The sequence below is a fragment of the Felis catus genome, chromosome A2, assembly GCF_018350175.1.
Source record: "Felis catus isolate Fca126 chromosome A2, F.catus_Fca126_mat1.0, whole genome shotgun sequence".
Lineage (NCBI taxonomy): Eukaryota > Metazoa > Chordata > Mammalia > Carnivora > Felidae > Felis > Felis catus.
The window spans coordinates 53,443,080-53,467,129 of NC_058369.1; the positions used below are offsets into that span (position 1 = coordinate 53,443,080).

At 37.7% G+C, this 24,050-nt stretch overlaps 1 protein-coding gene across 5 annotated transcripts in view; it reads left to right on the forward strand.

Moving 5' to 3' along the window:
* PPARG (peroxisome proliferator activated receptor gamma) overlaps positions 1-24,050 on the forward strand; it is a 135,472-nt gene that overhangs the window by 80,909 nt on the left and 30,513 nt on the right. For all 5 annotated transcript variants that reach the window (XM_006928991.4, XM_011280216.3, XM_019825091.3 and 2 more), the window contains 3 exons: positions 3,801-4,028; positions 5,604-5,773; positions 14,838-14,976. In XM_006928991.4, the coding sequence (XP_006929053.1) occupies positions 3,809-4,028; positions 5,604-5,773; positions 14,838-14,976 (529 nt within the window). In that variant the 5' untranslated portion in view covers positions 3,801-3,808. The remainder of the gene's footprint in view (positions 1-3,800; positions 4,029-5,603; positions 5,774-14,837; positions 14,977-24,050) is intronic.

A 24,050-nucleotide genomic window follows, 5' to 3' on the forward strand; every position in this document is an offset into this window, starting at 1 on the left:
TTTTAAGTAAACCTAAAACTGATTTTAAATTTTTTTTTTTTAACGTTTATTTATTTTTGAGACAGAGAGAGACACAGCATGAACGGGGGAGGGGCAGAGAGAGAGGGAGACACAGAATCGGAAGCAGGCTCCAGGCTCCGAGCCATCAGCCCAGAGCCCGACGCGGGGCTCGAACTCACGGACCGCGAGATCGTGACCTGGCTGAAGTCGGACACTTAACCGACTGCGCCACCCAGGCGCCCCTAAAAACTGATTTTAAAAATAAAGGCTATTTTGGGGGCACTTGGGTGGCTCAGTCAGTTGAGCATCCAACTCTTGATTTTAGCTCAGGTCATGATCCCAGGGTCATGGGATCAAGCCTCGTATCTAGCTCCATGCTGAGCAAAGAGCCTGCTTAAAATTCTCTCACTCTCCCTCTGCTCCTCCCCCACCCACACCCCCACCCCCATTCGCATGCCCACACTCTCTTCTCTAAAAAATAAAAAATAAATAAAAATAAAGGCTATTTTTATTTTTTAATGTTTATTTATTTATTTATTTTGAGAGAGAGCAAGCAAGCAGGGGAGGGGCAGAGAGAGAGAGAGAGAGGGAGAAAGAGAATCCTAAGCAGGCTCTACGCTGACAGATTCAGGGCTTGATCTCATGTGAGGTCATGACCTGAGCCAAAATCAAGAGTGGGAGGCTTAATCACTTAACCAACTGTGCCGTCCAGGTGCCCCAAAGCTATTTTTTTAAAAACGGCATTCTTTTGGCCATGAAATGTACTACAGGTACCAATTTTTAAGTTAGATATTACATCTTTAAAATCACATGAATTTTTCATTCTATTTGTTTATACATAAATGTCTATTTTAACATTAAAATTTTCCCCCAAATTTTTCAATAAATTAAGTGACCCCTTGGAGTATGATTCCTGTGTTAAGAAGCATGGCTTTGGTTGACAGGGCGTTATTGAAGTCATAGCAACCAATTATTCTTGCAACATAGATTTTTTTTTGCATCCTTATTTTTATTTCCCAGTATTCATATAGATGCTTATACACTGCCTCTAACTCAGTCAACCTTTATTTTGTTTGCAGATGAACTTTGCAGCAGACATGAGAAATAGTTGATAAACCCACTTTCATGGATATTAAAATTGAGACAAAAGAGGTATATTTTGATAGGAAAGTAAGTTATACCCAGAAAAGGAGATAGAGAAATGTAAAATAAGCTTGCTGAGAAGGGCAAAGTAAGTGGAGTGACCTGGGTTAGTTAGGTTTAAATGAATTGTGAAACAGAGGGCACAGTTTGATGGGTGCCCTTGTCATTTAGAGCATAAATGTTTTTCTGGATGTCATTGAGACCCAGCATGACCTTTAAGCTATCACCAATACACATTCCTCTTCTTGTGTAGTGTTTATACTGTGACTCAGATAACAGGGTTGTTTGGGTACTTATTTATGTAGATATTCAGACATGTGAACCCACACGGTGCCTAATGAGTCCTCTTGGAACCACTGAAGCACATTCATAGGACAGTCTCCTTATTTGTGTTTTCAAGGCACTTTGTTTTCCTCATGAAGACCGCAGCTGGAATCTTTAACCTCATGCAAGAGTCAGCCTTTGAGAGTAAATTCCTTAGCTCCCTGCTTGCTGGGAAAAAAACCAAGAGGCCCCCTGACAGATACCCCTAGGAGAGTAGCCCTTCCTCCATAAACTGTTTTCATCAATGAGAGAATGAAGAGATTATATACAGAATAGGATCCTGGGTCCATCTTGAGTTTGAATCCTCTGTTTACCATCTATTGGACACTGGGAAAGTCACTTTACTTCTCTGATCCTGGTTAGTCTATAAAGTGGGGATAAGATCTTGGGTTACATGGAATCAGAGATAGAATGTGTCTGGTATATGTGAAGTACTTCAATAAATATTAGTTCACTTCTCCCCCTTCCCTGCCTTGTTCTGCTAAAATTTCACAGCCGCCTCATCACACAGCCACCTCATCAATTCATTTGGTATTTAATATGAGCACCTAGTATGAGCCAGACCCATTGCTAGGTGATAGAGATATGACTACAAATAAGACACATAAGCCTGTGATTTCAGGAGCTCTCGGGTTTGTGAACAGTTAGTTCATTTCTTTGTCTCCAATGTCAGCGGTCCCAAGTTCACACAGCTTTTCACTAGTGTTTTTGACCAAAAAGTTACCAGTTAAAATACTCAGTGACTGCCTTTTTTGGCACCACTTTGAAGAGCAAACTGGTTTCAGGACAACCAAGGGCCCATTAGGTACCATTTGGGTTCACATGTCTGAATATCTACATAAATAAATACCCAGAGAGGTTCCTACCACATAAAGGTTTAAAGTCCACACACTCTGGTGCCTCACAAGTCCACATTAAATACTAAGAACTAAAATCCCTCAGGGATTTCACTCACTGTGGCCGCAAATCATATTTTGAAAAATGTAGGTGGCATGTATCATCCTCAGCAGGCAATTGATGAAACAAGTTATTTTGCTGTCTTAGAATCCATACCTTTGTCTTTTATATGTTTTCTTGTTTCTGTTTTTGTTTTGCTGTGGTTTTGGTTTGAGGGTGGTTTAAAATTAATGCTGGGCTAGATTCTCATTTTGACATTCACTCATTTATAATCAGATATGTTTCCACATAGCTCTAACCTTTCCATTCTCAATATGAAGAACACTTTCTCCTCTTTAAGGAAAACTGTATGCACAGAAAAGATAAATATTTGAGGAAGTTCTCATAGAGGGATCTTCCCTTCTTAAAAAGATTCATTTTTGAATTAACTTTAAGAATAAAATTATTCTTGGGGCGCCTGCATGGCTCAGTTGGTTGAGCGTCCGACTTTGGCTCAGGTCATGATCTCGCAGTTCGTGAGTTCGAGCCCCACTTCGGACTCTGTGCTGACAGCTCAGAGCCTGGAGCCTGCTTCAGAGTCCGTGTCTCCCTCTCTCTCTGCCCCTTCCTGCTTATACTCTGTCTCTCTGTCTCTCTCTCAAAAATAAATAATCATTAAAAAAAATTAAAAGAATAAAATTATTCTTGAGGCACCTAAGTGGCCCAGTTGGTTGAGTGTCCAGTTCTTGATTTTAGCTCAAGTCATGATCCCAGGGTCATGGGATTGAGCCATGTCTCAGGCTTCACACTGAGCACAGAGTCTGCTTGAGATTCTCTCTCCCTCAGCCCCTCTCCTCTGCCTGTGCACTCTCCTTTCTTCTCTAAAATTAAAAAAGAAAAGTTTAAGAATGAAATTATTCTTACAATGCAGTTAAGGAATAAATTTTTACCTAAATTTAATGTGCCAAATTTTCTGTCACACAAGACCATTATAAACACAAATAGGGGAGCAAAATTTTTATCCTGAAGAGAAAAATATTTAGGATCTCTAACTTCGAGAAAGTAAAACTGTCCCAGAACTTTATGCCTTTTAAAAAATCATTAACAAAAAAATTAATAAATAATAAAAATCATTAGCATACTTGATTTGATGATCTTCTTCAGGAGATAACGAGAGCAGGACTGTTTGTGGGACATTCACATGGGCACGCTGAGCACATTGATACTATTCTAGGGTTCTCTACTGTGAGTGATATCCTGGTAAGGGATGGCTTCTTTCCTTTAGTAAAACAGCCTGGACAGCACTCAGAAGGTGGTTATGTGTTCTTCTCTCATTACGGTAACCTGGATGAGATCACTGAACCAAAGAACCTTTAAGTTCCCTTCCTGTGTATCTTTTTAGAAGATTGCTCTGCTCTTCAGGACTAACTCCATAGCTGTTCTTCTTTCCATTTCAGAAATTACCATGGTTGACACAGAGATGCCATTTTGGCCCACCAACTTTGGAATCAGCTCCGTGGATCTCTCCGTAATGGATGACCACTCTCATTCTTTTGACATCAAGCCCTTCACCACTGTGGATTTCTCCAGCATTTCCACTCCACACTATGAAGACCTTCCATTCGCAAGAGCAGACCCAATGGTTGCTGATTATAAGTATGACCTGAAGCTCCAAGAGTACCAAAGTATGATGTTTATTTTCACTTTTCAGATGGCTAAGACTAAAATCGTTCTAACCTCTCAACACTGGAATAAATGCTCCAGAGACTAAAACTCTATAGAAAATATATACCATTCATTTATTCATCCATTTATCTCTGAAATGTTAGGTATTTACAGTATACCAAAAAGAAAGGTAGTGTGTAAATCCCCAGATTATTCTTTTTTCCCCTCCTTCCTTCCCTTTTCCTTTCCTTATTTCTTGTTTCTTTCCTTCGTAGGAGCATTTTCCAGCATGATTACATTGCCAGGTTTATCTCAGGCTAAGAGTCCATCACCCAAACTTTGAATTCTTTTGGCTGCTTAAGTTAATAAGTAACAGTTTGCTACTTTATATAACTTATGATCACTAAATTGCAAAGTTGTCCATTTTTCCTAATTCTGCAGTTTGAGTAACTTACACTGAAACCTGTTTCTCTGCACAAATTTAAATTTCGCCATTGTAGTCTCTTGATAAATCTTCCTGCCATTAACTAAATTCATGTCAAAACATCAGACTCAAGACAAACCAAAACTGCACTTTTCAAGATAAAATGAATTTCTGTGATGCTATTTCCTTGATTTTATCTTCATGTGCTGATATGCTCGTTTTCCAAAGCCACCTCCGTGTAATTGGCAACCATTACTTGACAATAAGAACTTCCTGTATTTCTAGTTTTTTTCAAAAAGATAAATAATATACTTCGTTATATTTGCATGGTTTTCAGTTAGAGCCTAATATGGAAATTTAATAGGCCTGATCCTACCCAGCAGAAAGGTAGTGCTTACTTGCCATGGGTTCTCTCACTCTCTATCAAAAATTATTTTACAAACCACCTTTTCTAACACAATATTGTTGGAAAACCTGGTCTCTTATTTTTCATGTACCTTCAAGCTGGGCGTTCCAGTACCTTTTCCACAGCATTGGTTGCTTCTGTGTTTGACAAGAGTGGTTTAAAAATACTTCCTAAATGCAATATTTAAATAAAAATATAGGAGCAGCTGGGCAGCTCAGGGGGTTAAGCGTCTGACTTGGGCTCAGGTCATGAACCTACAGTTCATGGGTTCAAGCCCCACATGGAGCTCTGTGCTGACAGCGCAGAGCCTGGAGCCTGCTTCAGAGTCTGTGTCTCCCCCTCCCTCTGACCCTCCCCTGCTTACACTCTGTCTCCTTCTCTCTCATGAATAAACATTAAATTTTTTAAAATAAATAAAATGTATAATTTAATATTGTGATGAATGCCAAATACAGCACATTATGTAACAAAATAACCTTAATGGTCTCAGATACTATGTGGTGTCTGTCAGAGCTTTAGTACTACCAGGTGTTGAAGGGTCATAGAACCACAGACCTAATACCCTTCCCCATTTTATTTTTACAGGTGAAACTCAGAGGTGTTGTGACTTGCCTGTGGTTACAAAGCCTACTTTTTCCTGTGTTTTCATGTTCCATAATGTTTCTACGCTTAAATAATAAACATGGCAATAAGGGAGACTCGCCATAGTGCCTTTTTAGCAGTTTGTCATGTGATAATTATCTGCTCACATTTTTCTGTACACAGGTGCAATCAAAGTGGAGCCTGCATCCCCACCTTATTATTCTGAAAAGACTCAGCTGTACAGTAAGCCTCATGAAGAGCCTTCCAACTCCCTCATGGCAATTGAATGCCGTGTCTGTGGAGATAAAGCTTCTGGGTTTCACTATGGAGTTCATGCGTGTGAAGGATGCAAGGTAAAAAAAAAAATTTCTGACAGTTTACTTCTTATTTCATTTCTTGTTGTGAACACACAGCAAGGAAATGAGATAAAATTGTCAAACTTTTGTTTTGGTAAAACCCATTCTTCAAATGATATATTTGAAAACCTAAGAAAATCAGTGAAAGCAGAGCTGCTTTGCCTCACTTCCTTCTCTCCAAACTGGTCCTTGAGCCACTGATCTAGTTCAACCCTTGCATCTTGCAGATTAAAAAAAATAATAAATGAGTTGGTCAGTATGTCATGGCAAGATAGCAATGAGGTGACCCAGAACCCAGATTTTCTGAATCCTCTAGTTTTGTTTTTTTCCCCACTATTCCAAGTGATATTTTGTATATGTAAGGCTTGATAGATTAGATAGATAGATAGATAGATAGATAGATAGATAGATAGATAGATAGATACGTTTATTTGATACCTAGAACAGTCCCATGAGGTTGAGCTTATTTATGGCCACCTTACAGATGTAGAAACCCACCCATGGTCATCCATTAGGAAGTGGCAGAACTAGGGCTAACTAGAATATATATCTTACGATTCCTTAACCAGTGCTCTGTGTTTTCTTATTTCACATTGGTCTGAGACATGTATGATGGACAGGCAAAAAGATAGAACTGTTTTGGAAGAGACATACTGTTTTTCCTCAAGTCCCTTCTTTGTGAAAAGTGTATTTTGGAAAGCTCAAATATTTATTAATATTCTGCCCAATTATTAAGAAATTCTTAACTCATATTTTAGTAAGTAATCTTTTAAAATAATTTTAATATACTCAGTGAATAAAATAGTAAAAAATACTATTTGTTATATACCCTAAGGTTCAGAATAAATTGTTCTTAAATACTTACCTTATAAAATAAACACTGCTTATGTAAGATCCTATTCAAACCTCAGTTGGGGTTTTTATTCAGAATAAAAGTGTACAACAGCGGTTAGGTAGGTGTTAGAACATCTGGGTTCCTAACTGGTGTTAGAACATCTGGATTCCATGGGGCGCCTGGGTGGCGCAGTCGGTTAAGCGTCCGACTTCAGCCAGGTCACGATCTCGCGGTCCGTGAGTTCGAGCCCCGCATCAGGCTCTGTGCTGACAGCTCAGAGCCTGGAGCCTGTTTCCGATTCTGTGTCTCCCTCTCTCTCTGCCCCTCCCCCGTTCATGCTCTGTCTCTCTCTGTCCCAAAAATAAATAAACGTTGGAAAAAAAAATTAAAAAAAAAAAAGACATCTGGATTCCTAAGCCAAAACAGAACTTAATGTTTATTGAATATCTACTATGCACCAGATATTGTATAAGATGCTTTTTTTAACCACATTCTGCCTAAGTTTTTGCATCTATAAAATGATGGGGTTGAATTAGATGATCTCTAAAATCTCTTTAATTCAGTTTATTTTTCTAAAGGCAACCTAATAAAGTGAAAAGAGACAAGGTTGTAGTCACCCAGCCAGCTGCCCAGAGTTACTAGCCAGTCATATAAACCCTCAGTCACCTCATGTGTAAAATGACTTGGTTGAATTACTTATCCAAGGTCTTATTCATCTCTAAGGTCTAAAATTCCAAAATGACTTTTTGAAATACTATTGGCAGAGAGATACTTTCATTTAAAACACTAAGAGTATTCATTGTGTGATTGAAACCAAACTAAAATATCTGTGATGAATGAAATCATTAGGTATGGTCAGTTATTTAAGATTGCAGTGACTAGTGAAAACATGTCATTTTATTGTGTTAGATTTATATAATTTTGGAGCAAATTGTTGCCAAATTCTGAGAAACACCTGAAGAAACCATTCTGTTTGGTCATCTTGGTAATTAACATTGGTAAATAAAAACAGTGTGATTGGTTAAGTTTCCTCCATATATTACTGCTTTTTATAGGCTTAGAAAACGAGAACGTTTAAGCAAATAGTTCCATCATGTCAGTATTTGTGGGCAGTGGCCATTACTGATAACAGCTAAAAATTGAAAGACAGTAGTTGGTTACAGTAATAAAAACTAAGTCCTGAGGGCACAAAACTTACAAAGTAAAAGCAAGCAAAGAAGAAAAATAGCAAGAAGGAGAAGGACAAAGTTCAAATGCCATCAAATTAGGAACAGAAAGGGTCCTAAGGCAGAGATGGAGAATGAACACTTAATAAAAGCCAAAGAGGACCCTGGATTACAGACTTCTGAGACTAAAATGCAAAGAAGGTTATGCTAACCTTGGAAGGCAAAATAGATATCTACTCATTTTACTTTATTTTATTTTTTTAATTTTTTTAACGTTTATTTATTTTTGAGACAGAGAGAGAGAGAGCATGAACAGGGGAGGGTCAGAGAAAGAGGGAGACACAGAATCTGAAACAGGCTCCAGGCTCTGAGCTGTCAGCACAGAGCCCGATGCGGGGCTTGAACTCATGGACCGCGAGATCATGACCTGAGCTGAAGTCGGATGCTTAACTGACTGAGCCACCCAGGCGCCCCAATATCTACTCATTTTAAAGATAAGAGTAAAAAGAAATGTTAGTGGAATAATATAATTTGGCTTCTCCACATATAAGTCAGTAGTTCTCAAAGTGTGTTCTGGAAGCCTATGGATTCCCTAAGACCTTTTCAAGGCACCTGTGAGGTTGAAACTACTTTTATAACAATTCTCAGTTGTCATTTACCGTTTTCACTCTCACTCTCTCAGGAGTATAAGTGGAGTGTTCCAGAAACTACATGACATGGAATAGTAATGTAGCTTTGGTGGCTAATGGAATGTTTGCCTGTTATGTTCTTGTACATAACAATTTTTCAGTTTTAATTGCTAGTCTGACAAGTATCAGTAGATATAACCACATAAACAAAAGCTCATGGGGTCCTCAATAATTTTTAAGAGAGTAAAGGGGTCCTAAGACCAGAAAGTTTGAGAACCACTGTTATAAGGCATCGAGGCTGAAGAAATACTCATTCTTTGCTGCTGTGGAATTAAACAAAATTGCTGCCGCAGTCTGAATGCAGCTAATTTAGATCAGTGACTATCAGTAATCAAAGATATCTTCTTAGCTTATCAACAATACTCAACAAAAAGCCAGGAAAGTGAACAAACAAATGTGTTTGACTCACCTGTATTTTGTAAAGGGTACTTTGGAAGTTTAACATTTGCCATTTCAGCAGAATGTAGCATGTGCCCATGATTAGAATACAGTTAACCATAAACCTGCAGACTAGTTTATGAATTGAAGAGAATAGTCTGGGGTGCCTGGGTGGCTCAGTCGGTTAGGCCTCCGACTTCAGCTCAGGTCATGATATTGCAGTTTGTGGGTTTGGGCCCCACATCAGGCTCTGTGCTGACAGCTCGGAGCTTGGAGCCTGCTTCGAATTGTGTGTCTCCCTCTCTCTCTGCTCCTCCCCTGCTCATGCTCTGTCTGTCTCTGTCTCAAAAATAAAAAAACATTAAAAAAAAGAATAGTTCTAGTATTGCTTATGATAGATGTTAGTGGGTCATCTGAAACAGTTTTACATTGTCAATGGAACAGGTTTATATTAGTGATCCCTGCCAAAATTCAAACAGGAATAAACAGAATTGGGCTTGGATTAAAGTGGAATAGTGACAGATTCTTGGTTGTTAATATTGCAGACTTAGATAAAAAAGAACCTTTGGCTATTGAATAATATATACACCAAAGCAACTCCTAAGCTGTGTGCTGAATTTGTGTATATTTTTAGTTTATGGTTTTATGTACATGTACAGTACATAAATAATATTCAGGATTATTTTCCTTTAACATTGAAAGACCCCAAATCATCACAAAAATAATATGATACACATTGAAAGATATCGTATGAGTCAAAACAAAACTTTGCATTGTAAGTAACATAATTCTCTCATCAAAAACACCTTCCTTTCCAGCCATGCCAGATAACTGAATACTCTGGAACCTGCCCATTTAAGCTAGCTAAGCAGTATGTTCAACCACGAGGATCAGTTTTTAAAAGTGAAAATTTTAAAAAGCACTCAAGGAATAGCATAAAACATATATGATCACAATGGCAAAAATCCAAACAAAATTTCCCACCAACATTTTTTCATGAGAATAGTTCTGTACATTAGCCTTCTGTTAAAATGTGAAAAAAATGGGGCGCCTGGATGGCTCAGTTGGATAAGCATCTGACTTCGGCTCAGGTCATGATTTCATAGTTTGTGGGTTCAAGCTGCGTCTTGGGCTCTGTGTTGACAGCCCAGAGCCTGGATCTTGCTTCAGATTCTGTGTCTCCTCTTTCTGCCCCTCTCCCACTTGAACTCTGTCTCTCTCTCTCTCTCTCTCAAAAATAAACATTAAAAAAAATTTTAATGTGAAAAAAATACCTTTTTTAATATTCAGAGGTCCTTAGAACCTTAATTTGAGAATTAAGGAGGCTTCAAGTTCTAACAGATCTATATATAGGTCTATATATGTACCTATTCTTTGAGATATTGCTGATCTCACAAGAGGTAGGGAAAACTTCTCCTAACCAACAAGGGCAAAACAAACAAAAAAAACCCCTAGGTCTTGAGCTGTGACCTGCAGGCACACTTACTGGGGCAGGGTTTCTCTTGTGATAGGTGCCCATAGGAGGTGCAGCATTGCACCAAAGACAGATGCCTATAGCAGTATCCAGAGCCATCAGTGAGAGGGAGCTGAGTCTGGGGCTTTTGAATTGAGCCAGCTTTCTCAAGGGAATCTGAAATAGTCATAAGTCACTGGAGCCCCTGGCTTCTAACAGAAGCGTCTGCAAATTCTTTTTGGAGGAAAGACTTCTCAATTTAGACCCTGTAGGATTCCCACAGTTTGAGGTCAATATACAAGTTCAAAATATCAGTAAGCATATTAAGAAGTCGATCACCTTGAGTAACATTTATCAAAAATAAACAAAAACAGATTTAGACCCCTCCACCCCTATACAAGGAAAGCAGATAATGATAATTGGGATGCCTGATAGAGAAAAAAGCTGTGTATGAATTGTTTCAAGAAAAAGGGCAGAATCACCCCAATGAACAAGCAAGAGTAGGCTTGTCAGGAACAACTAGGCAGATTTGAAAATAAATCAGTATGTTTAGTGAAGTGAAACTTCTAAAGTGAAAAATATAATTATCGAAATAAAAATTCAGCGGAGGGGTTAATTAGCATATTGTACATAATAGAAGAAAGGATTAGTGAACTGGAAGATAAATGTGAAGAAATTACTGAGAATGAGAACCACAGTGCCTTAAAGAATATGTGCTATCCAGAACCTGCTAAAAATTGAAGACTCTTAGTTTTTGAAAGATTCATAGAATCTTTGAATATTAAAAATATGCCTTCTTGGGGCGCCTGGGTGGCGCAGTCGGTTAAGTGTCTGACTTCAGCCAGGTCACGATCTCGCGGTCCGTGGGTTCGAGCCCCGCGTCAGGCTCTGGGCTGATGGTTCGGAGCCTGTTTCCGATTCTGTGTCTCCCTCTCTCTCTGCCCCTCCCCTGTTCATGCTCTGTCTCTCTCTGTCCCAAAAATAAATAAAAAACATTGAAAAAAAAATATGCCTTCTTTACTAATCAATAGAAGAGTAATGTACAGAACTCTTATCACTGATGAACTTTGGTAAGAAATGTTTCCCTTTTTTTTCATTGTAATTATATATTTTTTGTTGTTTTATTTGATTGCTCTGATGTTTACTTTTATAATCAATATTAGTATGACAAAAAGATGGAAACTAGAAAGGAGAAGTTGAGAAATATGGAAGGCTAGAATAAGAAGGTCTAACACTTAGCTAATTAATGTCAGAACTGATAAACAAGTGAAATCATGATGCAGAAAACATGTCCAAGGAAATAAATGAAAAGAAACGCATGCTGAGACACACTGCAATAAAACTGCAGAGTACTAAAAACTAAGAGAATATATAAAAGCAACCAATGAGAAAAGAAAAAAAACACTTTAGAGTCAGTTAACAGTAGACCCCTCCACAGTAGCAATCATGGAACTCCAAGTGAAGATAACTGAGTATTCTATAATCTTTTAACAATGAGAGTGAAATGAAAACGTTTACAGGTTAAAAACAAACAAACAAAAAAACATGATACCGAGGGGGTTTAAGCCTCTGACTCTTGATTTTGGCTCAGATCTTGATCTCATGGTCTGTGAGTTCAAACCCCATGTCGGGCTCCATGCTGACACCATGGAGCCTGCTTGGGATTCCCTCTGTCCCTCTTTTTCTGCCCCTTCCCTGCTCATGTGCACTCATGTGCATGCTCTCTCTCTCAAAATAAATAAATAGTAAAAACAACAACAAGAGACTGAAATAGTAAATTTCAAAGATGGTACAGCATAGAAAGCAGAATATATTTGCAACATCTCTAACAGACAACAGATTAGTGTCTTAGAATATATAAAAAATTTCTAAAATTCAGTATTAAGGAAGAGACAATCCAATTAAAAACTAGGAAATAAAGAATCAGGAAAATACAAATTAAGATCACACTTAGATTCTGTTATACATTGTGAAATATTAAGGGGTCTGACAGGAGCGCCTGGGTGGCTCTGTCATGTCAGTTGGGTGTCCGACTTCAGCTCAGGTCATGATCTCATGCCTTGTGGGTTCCAATCCCACCGTGGGCTCTGTGCTGATGGCTCAGAGCCTGGAGCCTGCTTTGGTTTCTCTCTGTCTTTGTCCCTCAACAGCTCATGCTCTGTCCTTCAAAAATAAATAAACATTAAAAATTTATTTTAAAAGTCTGACAATACCAATTGGTAGAGGGAATGGAAGTTGATATTTTCACTCTGAAAAACAATTCGGTATGATCTTGTAAAATTTATCATTCACCTCTGTACAATCCAAAAACTTCACCCCTAGGTAACTCTTGTACATGTGCATCATAAAACATTTACAAGAATATTTATAGAAGCACTGTTTATTTTTTTTTATTTTTTTTTTGAAATATGGATTCATACCTATAACCTCTATAGAAGCACTGTTTATAATAGCAAAATATTGGCAACAATTTAAACATCCATCAATGTGAGAAGATAGGAGCCTTCTTAAAGAAAAAATGATAAAATATTTTTAAAAACACATGAAAAGATGCTAATAAATTGTGAAATAGTCATAGAATGGAATATTATGAAATTGTGAAAATGAATAAATCATAGCTTTTCACAAGAAAGTAGATACATTTTAGAAATCTAATACTAAATTTTAAAAAATGAAACTCCCAAAATACTGTATGAAGTATACCATTTAATAAAGCCCCCAAACAAGCATAACTAAGCAGTGTATTTTTCAATTTTACATACGGTGTGGTAAAACTGTATTTTCTTAAAAGTCAAGAAAATAATAAATACAAAATTAAGAATAATGATTACTTTGCCCAGGGGAAACAGAGTGCAGGAGTTGGATAGGGGAAAAATACATAACTATTCCAGTCGTGATTTTAAATCTTGGGCTATGGGCTCATGTCTAATAATTATCTTATTATGTTTTATAATTACATATATTTTCTACATGTTAGTAATTAATATTACATTTAATAAGATAACAGAAAAGGAAAAGAGTATACCAATGGCCTTGTGATATCTCAATCATGGTTTAGGATCAAAAAATATCAGAGATGGCCCAGAAAGGAAGTTAAGTGATGCACATATTCGATCAACAGATTTTATTAGAAGACTGTTGTTGTATTTAGGTCATATCCAGTGACTCCCCATGAAGCTCACAATTTTAATTAGGCAGTGGGGGATGGGTGGAAAATAAACACTTAAAATATAATAAGTAAATTATATGGTATGTTAGAAAGTCCTAACTGTTACTAGAAAATAATAAAACAAAACAGAAACTAGAGCCCTGTGAAGAAAACCAGAGGTTCCAAAAGAGAGGTGGGGGCAGAGACTGGCCATGGTATTAAATAGGGCATATAAGCCTCATTGAGAAGTTGACATGTTAGCAAGCTTGAAGGCAGTGAGACGAGTAAGCAAGTGTATATTTAGAGGAAGGTCTTCCCATGTGAGAGAAAAAAGTCAGGAGTGATTTCAAGGAGTTTGGCATCAGAGACTGGGAGGGTGTTTGTACCAACCGAAATGGTGAAAGCCTCCAGAAGTGAGTTTGCAGGGTAAGACCCGAGTTTCAGGGTTGGACATGCTGGGTTTCAGGTAGCTATTAGATTTCCACGTGACATGCCTGGTAAGCAGTAGAAACTTGTCTGGAGTTCAAGATGCAAATTCAGAGAAAGTGAAAATGTGTGTCAGCAGCAGAATCCATACTAGTTCAGGGGTTTTTGCACGAAATGGGGCCAGATAAATTTGAAAGAGTTAAGAATTGAGTTTCATGGAGATGAGAACAATAGAAACTAATAAGAACACTCTGACAACAACAACAAAAAATGGAGTTATTAGCAAATATTTCCAATTAGAATTTCTTTTAGGTCTTTCAAAAAAATATAAATACAGCAGAATTCAGTTAGCCTCGAATTGACCTATTTGCTGTTTTGAGATGGCAGTCCGTTGTCTAAGGATTTGTTTATTACTTCTCTTGTTCTTTCCTATAATCTTTTTTTGTGTGTAGGCTACAACAGTTATGGAGCACTCTTTCAATCGCATAAGTAAATGAAACCAATTCTGTAGGAAATTATGCAACATAGAGAATTCTAAAAAATTGTCCACATGTGGATTTTTATTGGCCCTGATCATGTTTTAGAATGAAATGATTATAACTTTGCCAAATGGCTTAGCACAATAATAAAGGCTGGGGCATGCTGTTGGAAGGATTTGCAGAGAAACTGAACTGATTACATGGTGTTTTATTTGCATTACATTAAATCCAGAGCACTTCTTAGAGTGTGCTGAAACTCAAATGTAGAGCCAAGATACATTGAATGACATCAGTTGGATATGGTCACTGTCTCAGAGCTAAAGAAGGACACTGGAGATCTTGTGGCAGTTACATGACTTGTCTGAAGTCACCAGTGACAGAACCTTCCTTTGCTGATACCTAGGCCAGTGCCTTTAGCCAAATGTTGCTGCTTCCATGTATCATAAAGACTTAAAATTTGCTTTCTTTTTTCCATATCCCTTTGCAGGGGTTCTTCCGGAGGACAATCAGATTGAAGCTCATTTACGATAGGTGTGACCTTAACTGTCGTATCCACAAAAAAAGTAGAAATAAATGTCAGTACTGTCGGTTTCAGAAATGCCTTGCTGTGGGGATGTCTCATAATGGTAAGTGAACACTTAGCACACATATTTAACTGTTCTCATTATGGCTGCCAGATAAGTAGCCTGTAGGGCCATTGCTGAAAATGTGGACAGTTTTCCACAAAATCCCAGATTTCAGAATATTATATGCTGATAAAGCATTTCTCATTTCAGGTGAGGTTTAGGCTCTTAGTGTGCAATCTTTCTTTCAGTGGTTTGGCATCTGCCATGATGGGAGAGAAGACTTGAAAATATGAGAAGTGATAAGAAATAACTGTAGTATTTCCAAATGAATGTAATGATTGTGATTCATTTTTTATGTTGCTTTAATAGCATTAAAAATGGCATTATTCTTGTGTATATCAGTAGTTTCTTTCTGCTTTGAGAAAACTGCAGGTTTCTGGCTGTGGAACTTTAAGTGGAATATCAGAATCTAGAGTATATCCTTTTTTTCCTCTTTGCTGTGCAAAGATGAGTATAGATATAGCAGTACCCTTGACTTCAAAGAGCATACAGGCTTGTGGATAAAGCAAAGATTTTAAGCTCCCACAAAACTTCAGTGTCCATAGAATCATAAGAAAATAAAAATTTCTATTTTATAAACCTGTGTCTAAAATCAAGCTTATGATTTTGAGTGTTGACTTAAGAGAAAGAATGTAGAAGACCTTTGTTTTCATGAGTTGTAGAACTAACTCAGTAAAATCACAGAAGATAGGCCTATTTGAAGAAGTAGTTCTTGATTTCCATTTAGCTCTGATTGGTGTTAACAAAATCACAAAACAAATTTGATAGTAACTTTATAGTATTACATTTGTCAAGTATTTGTTCTTTCAAAATTCATTATGGGCTCAAGAAATCTAAAATGCCAAAGTGTTCAAATAAAATCTGAAGTTTTGTTTCACTGGATATTCTATTTTTTTTCTTTCTTTTGCCTTCACCGGTCTCAAAACTGATCTGGTAAGAAGATAACATTTGAAGTCAATCTTCATATGTTAAGGCTCCAAAGCATCTGTGAAAATTAGTTTTATTCCATCACGCAGATGTTTGGTTTTCACAGCAGAAATCTTAAAAGTATTTGAGAATCACTAATTGGTTGATATCCTACTCTTAAAAATAGTTTACGAAATTATATTTTTATAATTAATATGGGCCATTTCCTCTGAAGGCAAGAATGTATTATGAAGAAATCTGTCAGCTATCCTGGACAGAGTGGAAATTTGGTCCAAATTTCCTCACAGTTGATTACATCTGCTGTGTAGTAGTATACAACTGCAGTCGTTGATTGCAAAAATAATTTACTGGTTTAATTCCATCAATTTTCTTTCATTTCAAGTCAAACGTTATATTTTAGATGATGCAGTCAAGTTGCAATACATTTATTTTATCTTTATGGTGAAATCTTTGACTTTGAAATCATTATTACTAAGACTGCCTAGAAAAGCATGCCAGTTCTGCTTTTCATGCTATTTATTTTTTGTCCTTTAAATTTGTCACTTCACATATTGATGTAACATGTATTTCCTATTGCTTGCACACATTCACATAAAATATGCCTCCTTTTGCTTATTGTTAATAGGCAAACAACATTTAAAGCCCAACCTATATAGTATTGATGGTACAATTTTCTCTTCCCAGAAAATTCAAAGAAAACCATCATAAACCTAATAATAAAGTCATCATTTGACTTTATATGGTGATTAGAATATTCTGTTTAGAGAGAAGAGCAATCTTTTCTTTTAATGTTTATTTTTGAGAGAGACAGAGCACGAGTGTAGGAGGGGCAGAGAGAGAGAGAGAGAGAGAGAGAGAGGGGGGCGGGGGGAGAATCCAAAGCAGGGTCCAGGCTCTGAACTGTCAGCACAGAACCTGACATGGGGCTCGAAATCATGAATTGTGAGATCATGACCTGAGCTGAAGTCAGATGCTCAACCAACTGAGTCACCCCAAGAGAAGAGCAATCTTGATAGGGAGTATTCAGTTAATTCTTCTTGCAAAGACAAAAAAAAAAAAAAAAAAAAAAAAAAAAAGAATGTTCCAGCATTAGACTTACGCAGTTCAACGTTTACAAGATTGCAGCAGTGACTGAGAAAATCCCTTCTAAGAAGTGTTCATAGGAATGTGTTTGCTGTATGGAAAACATTTGATCAAAGCACAAGAAGGGAAAGCCAACAACGGGGTTTTGAATAGTTTTGCCTGTTATCCTGAGAAAGGAAACATTTCCAAATACAAAGTTTTCTAGGAGGTTGTAGTAACTATCTAAAATTATTTTGTTATTATATTAATGTTCTCTGTGAGTGGACCTCACTATAATAACCCACCCAATTTATCAAGAGGCTTATAGTGTTGTACCAAATCGGCACCTTGCTGCTTTCAGTACATACAAGAAGAGATGAACATCCCCCGAAGTAAATGTACTCCATTCTCTATTACTTGTGTTTCTGCTCTTTGGTGTCTGTTTAATCCATTCGGTGCAATTAGGTTGCCCACTAGCCACCACTCCCAGCTTTAAAGGAGGCTTCTATAAGTAACCTTCAAGGAACCCTCAGGGCCCTGGGCAACATTGTTAGAAAATCACTGAAACAAGGGTTGCTAATCCTTTCAACTTTGAAAGTTCTATGATTCTGCATAAGTCAGACAACCTACCTCACCGAAGTTTTCACTTTTCATTAAGCTAGCCCATATATTATAGACAGTGTCACCACCTTCTCAAATATGTAGGTATCTGACATGAATTTAAAAGTTTCCACCTGTATGTTTTGTTGCCATAAAAATATAATTCATATGCTTGAATCAGGTCATCTAGATGTTCTGGTCAATTGCTCAGCAATTTAAGGCATTACATCTGATGATCACATAACAATGTAGCCCCAGAGTACAAATCTAGAGCAGTCCAGGCTAAAGAACATAGATGGTATATTTGGTTAAGGGTGTATGGTTCCATCTTCAGATGAAACTTCCATTTTGATTGTGACATGTAGCCTAAACATCGTAGAAGGACAGGAGGATTTCAGAATTCTTACACTTGGGAACCTAGTTGTTTCTCAGATAATCTGTTTTCAGCACTGGGTAGGAAAAATATCCAAGCGTTGGACTGAAGTGCTTTGGGAGCAAAGTTTTTATTTTTCTGCAGTGATCAGGATAAACACGTGTTGCAATTGTTTTGGTCATTTAACATACCATCATTTCTAGACCATGGGCCAGTTCCACTGATGGCTCCCCAGTCTTTGTGAGTCATGCTTGGCACAATCAGTTCAATACCCTGTCCAGACACCTTTAGAGGAAAGCTCCAAATGAAAGTAAAGCAGAAATAAAGACCCAGCTTCCTAGGCTACCCAGAGGTGCATGTGACTTACCAAGTGATCATAGCATAACCTGCTTCTTGTTTTACATTTTGAATTAGTGAAGCTGGTGTCTACAGATTCTTGATAAAAATGCTCACATAGATTAATATTTCTTCAGTCAAATGGACACTTAAACTTTTATAGTTTTTTTAGTATAATTTTTGTTTTAAAATTCTGTTGGCAAGATCCCTGACATGAATCATATTTTTAAAATGTGACTCCTTTTTTTTTTTTTTTTTTTTTAATTTATTTATTTTGAGAGAGAGCATGTGAGCGGAGGAGGGACAGAGAGAGACACAGAATCCGAAGCAGGCTCCGGGCTCCGAGCTGTTAGCACAGATTCCGACGCGGGGCTCAAACCCACAAACCATGAGATCATGACGTGAGCTGAAGTCAGACACCCAACCGACTGAGCCATCCAGGCGCCCCTTGACTTCTTTATTTTTGATAAGATAATTTATTCATTAAGAATTTTGACTACTGGAGTTCCTGGGTGGCTTAGTCGGTTAAGTGTCTGACTCTGGATTTCGACTCAAGTCATGATCTCACATTTGTGAGATCACACCCCGTGTCCGGCTCCTTGTTGAGCATGGAGCCTACTTAGGATATCTGCCTTCCTCTCTGTCTTTCCCTCTCTCTCTCCCCACCCCTTTTTCCCCTCTCCCCTGCTTGTCCTCTCTAAAATAAAATTAAGATAAGATAAAAATAAATTTTGAATAGTGAATATTTCGTATTTGGAGCTGCTTTTCATGTATGAACTAAATAATAAAATTATAAGTATAGCCTGTTACTTTTTAAAAAATAATGTGAAGTAGAGAAGAATTGACTTACTTATGAGTCATTCAGTTAGGCTTTTTTCCCCTATGCCACTGAGATTTGAATGAAAATTATGCTTTTCATAAATGTAAAAATTAGTGAGGCTTTAGCTTTACTGATTAGGACATCCTATTATATAATGTATGGGGTTTTTTTTTTTCTGTTATTTAAAAAAAATGCTGACAACTTTAAAAATAATTTCTCAGCAGCTTCATAAAAATCCAGAAAAAGGGTTTCACAGATATTTGTGGCACTCAGCATTTTACAAGTCAGTTCTCTCCTTCCTTGTAAAAAAGAAAAGCCTGAATGGCAAATAAGTTTAAATTTCAATATTTGGGGTTTTTTTTTACGTCTTCTTTGTAACATAAAGGAAAAATTATCCAAATGTTAATTTTCAGAAAATATAACAATGGAAGAGGTCCTGATGCACATGGTAGCTTGTGCTGAGACCCACATGGCATTCGTGGCTACCTACAAGCTAGCCTCCACCTCCTTTTCCCTCTGTTTATTATGTCCTTTGGCTCCCTGTCACAATCCTACCAGGCATTCAAGGCCCCATTCAAATGCCTTCTCTTCTGTAAGACTTTCTAATTCCCCCTCTTCCCTCTGTGTTTTAAACCTTTCTTGTGACACCCACACTCTGCTTTGTAAAGCAAGGGAGTGATCAGATCTATACTGCCCAAATCTAAACTACTGACAGCTGTAAAAAGGATAAGTTAGAGAAACAGGGAAATTCATAAGAAGACAAATGCAATATTCTGAACCAAGACAGTGGGAAGGGTTAGTGAGAAGAAATTAAATTGTGAAAAATATTGGAGCAGTGACCAGTGGATGCAAGTGTCTGAGGGAAAGAGGGATCATCAAAAATTGTTCGGGGTATCTAGTCGGGTGATAGAATGAATTAACTAAGAAAGGGAAACAGGAAAAGGAAACTGGAGGGGAAGAACAAAAATTCATTTTTAAAGTTGCATTTGAGGGTCTTACAGGATATCCAGCATCCATATATAAAGGAATATAGAAACAAGAGAAAACTAAGAGTCCAGATCTCAGGAAAAGAGAGGGCAGGAGTTATGAGCACATTTTGTGAGCTAGAAGAATGAATTAGGAACAACAGAATATAAGGGAAGGAAGAGGGGCCATCATAAAGGTCTGGAACACAGGCAGAAAGATAGGAGAACCAGAAAAGCAGAAACCACAATGAGAACATTTTAAAGTCACAGGGTGAAGAAGGTCAACAGTAGCAAAAGCTGGGAGAGTGAATGCTGGAGTGCTCAAGCAGAAACAAGAACTCCGAAGAGGCCCCTAGATCTGGCTGTGAGAAAAAGCAATGGGGACTTTTAAGAGCAAAGTTTTGGAAATTTAAATGAGGCATAAGCAAGATTGCAGTAGGTTGGGAGGTAAGTAGTGACAAATGCAGGCAAGGAAGAAAGACTACTCTTTCGGTAGTTTCAGTGGTGGAGGAAAGATGGACTGAAGAGATTATAACCAGGGTTAGAATCTTCAACATCCGCTTAGGTGGAAAGGAAGGAGCAAGTGAAGAGAGGTACATGAGAGAGAATAATCTGTGTATATATAGGCTCTCCCCTACTAGACATGTCCTGTCCTCCTGTTCCCCCAGTCTAGTCTGTCTAGCACAGTGTCTTGCATCAAACAGGTGTTCACCGAGTGAATTCAATGATCTCAGGTAAGACTTCAGGGAATCAGTGAGTCAGGTAAGGCCAGGGGTGTTTTGCCCATCTCTGCTTTGCGAAGAAACCTAGACAAATGTTTACATGTCCTCTGCAGATAGTTTGAAAATGTTACCCCTGAATAAAAATCACTTCATATTAGTGCTAATATGAAGTTTTACTTAGAGGAGCAAGAAAATGATAAGTTATTAGATTGCTCTGGCAGTGCTTTCTGTGCAACCTCAGAATGCACAAGTTTTTTCTCAAGAAAGAGAGGTAGAGGGGCGCCTGGGTGGCTCAGTCGGTTGAGCATCCAACTTCGGCTCAGGTCATGATCTCACGGTTTGTGAGTTCAAGCCCTGCGTGGGGGTCTGTGCTGACATCTTGGAGCCTGGAGCCTGCTTCAGATTCTGTGTCTCCCTCTCTCTCTGACCCTCCCCCACTCATACTCTGTCTCTGTTTCAGAAATAAATAAGCATTAAAAAAAAAGAGAAGGGTAGAAAAACATAACTTATTGGCAACAGACCTATTAAAAGCAATAGTATTATATGTCTTATTTACATAAGGCTTTTACAAAATAAATGTTAAAATTGACCATGAGACATAGCCTCACCAATTCTCAAAAGCCTAGTATGATTGCCAATTCACCCCTTAGATCTTGACAGACAAAAATACTTTTAGTACAACTCAATTCATTCTTCTGTTTCCTGATTTATTATTTTGAAAATCGCTTTAATGTTTAAAATTAAGTAACATTTGTCTTGCATGCTCCTACAATTAGATAGGTGTTTTAAAAGCGTGTTATTAACTGTCATTAAGAAATATTGTTTCTTAGCACTATACCGAGATCCAAAGAGCAGGGCATCTAAATACTGCATGTGTTCAGTAAATCAGCACTAAATACACAGTACGGAATCTGTTATATGGTAGCAGTGAACTGCATTCAGTTCAGTAAAAGTGTATTATATAAAGGCAAGCTAATACACTTTCACCAGAAACTGAGTCTCTACAAACCTCTTCTTCCTGAAGGCTGCATACTGATGCTGATACTGACAGATTTTTTTAAAACCAAGCAATATGAATTCTCTGTAGGTGATTAATTATATGACACTGAATGCCAGTATTTTGGAAGTTGCTGTTTGTCAGGTGCTAGATCTTTAGAACAGACATAATATGTCTTTTTTTTTTCTTCAGGGCTTCAGGGACTAGATAAAAATTGCTTAAAAGAAAGAAAGAGTGTAGTATGTTCTGCAACATTATATGTCGTCAGGATTTATAGAATTTTATAGCTAAACTTAGAGCTAAAAGAAGGAAATTTTAGAGGTCTTCTTTTCCAAGTCCCTCATTTTATAGATAAACCAGTTGAAAACCAAAGAAGTTAAGCCACTTGGATAGTTTTTCACTGAGCTGAAACTAGTAAGTTGACTTCCTGACTACTTGAAGTGTAGTGTTAATTTCATTGTCTTTCAGAGAGGCCAAGAGTACTCCCTCAGTGACTCGTAGGAACACATGGAGCATTTTCCTCTGTCTTTGAAGCAATAGTGGAAGATGTGGAAAAATATACTTTTATATGGGCACACTCAGCCTTTATATTTCTGGTCCCCAACCCAGAACTTTTGTTTTCTATTTCTTAAGCTCTAACTTCAGTCTTATCGGAAACAGCAATCCAAAGGGAGAATTCCCCCTTCTTCTTGGTTTTCAGATGCTCTACCCAATGGGTAGAAACTGAGGTTTAAGAATTAGTACACCATTCCTTAAACAAGTTAAAGACAGAGAGATAGAGATATACATAGATAGAATAGGTTTTCAGGATTTGTTCTGTATCTATGGGAAAGGATCTAGGTCTGTGTCCCTGACTACAAAATGATATCTGTAGTCTGGTCTATAGTCCACAGTAAACATGGTTAACTTAGACCACTTCATCCACAAGTAACAAGAGCTGGGTTTATTAAGCATTACTATGTGCCACGTGCTATGCTGAACACTTTCTGTGCCTTATCTCACCACCTCACGTGCGGTAGATAGATATTATTACATAGGACTCAAAAGCAACAAAATAATAATTGAGTTTCTCCCTTAAAAAATGCATACAAATAGGGGCGCCTGGGTGGCTCAGTCAGTTAAGCCTCCAACTTCAGCTCAGGTCATGATCTCGCGGTCCCTGAGTTCGAGCCCCGCGTCGGGCTCCGTGCTGACCGCTCAGAGCCTGGAGCCTGTTTCGGATTCTTTGTCTCCCTCTCTCTCTGACCCTCCCCCATTCATGCTCTGTCTCTCTCTGTCTCAAAAATAAATAAACATTTAAAAAATAAATAAATAAAATGCATACAAATAAAAAATGGTATTTCCTCTACAACTTCAGATTTCCATGTTTTATGCAAATTTAGTTTCACCAAATAGAATGTGTTTTTTATCTGTTTTGTTGAACCTCTGGTATATAAAAATGCTAAAATCACCTATCTGATTAGTTGCATTAATAGTTAATTGAATCTAATGTGCAGCATGAGCACATTTAATGAGCATTTAATGATACAGAAAACTTGTTCATAAGAGCTAGCCTTTTGGGAGAACTTTGACTTCTAAAAATTCACATATTATTTAGATCGTAGCAGAAGGCTTTTTGCCTTAATATGTCCTAATTCTAAATTAATTTTCAGAAGCTTTTTTTGGCTGTTTTTATTATGTTACAGAAAACCAAGATTAGCAAATAAAATAGGTGGCTATGTTTGGCTGGGCTCTTCCTAACAGAAATTTTATTTTATTATTATTATTTTTTTTAATTTTTTAATGTTTATTTTTGAGAGAGAGAGAGCACGAGCAGGGGAGGGGCAGAGAGAGAAAGGGAGACACAGAATCCAAAGCAGGCTCCAGGCTCCGAGCTGTCAGCACAGAGCCCGACGCAGGGCTCGAACTCATGAAGCACGAGATCATGACCTGAGCCGCACTCGGATGCTCAACCGACTGAGCCACCCAGGAGCCCCTATTTTATAATTTTTTTTAATTGAAATATAGTAGGCACACCATGTTACATTAGTTTCAAGTATACAGCATAGTGATTCAACGTCTCTATGTGTTATGCTGTGCTCCCCACAGTGTAGCTACCATCTGTCACCATACAATGCTATTACAGTACCGTTGACTATATTCCCCGTGCTGTACCTTTCATCTCTGTGACTTATTCATCCCATAACTGGAAGTCTTTACCTCCCACTCCCTTTTGGCTGTTTGTTTATTTTAAATTAACTTTTGGATTACCTTTTAGGAAAAAAAGTACTTT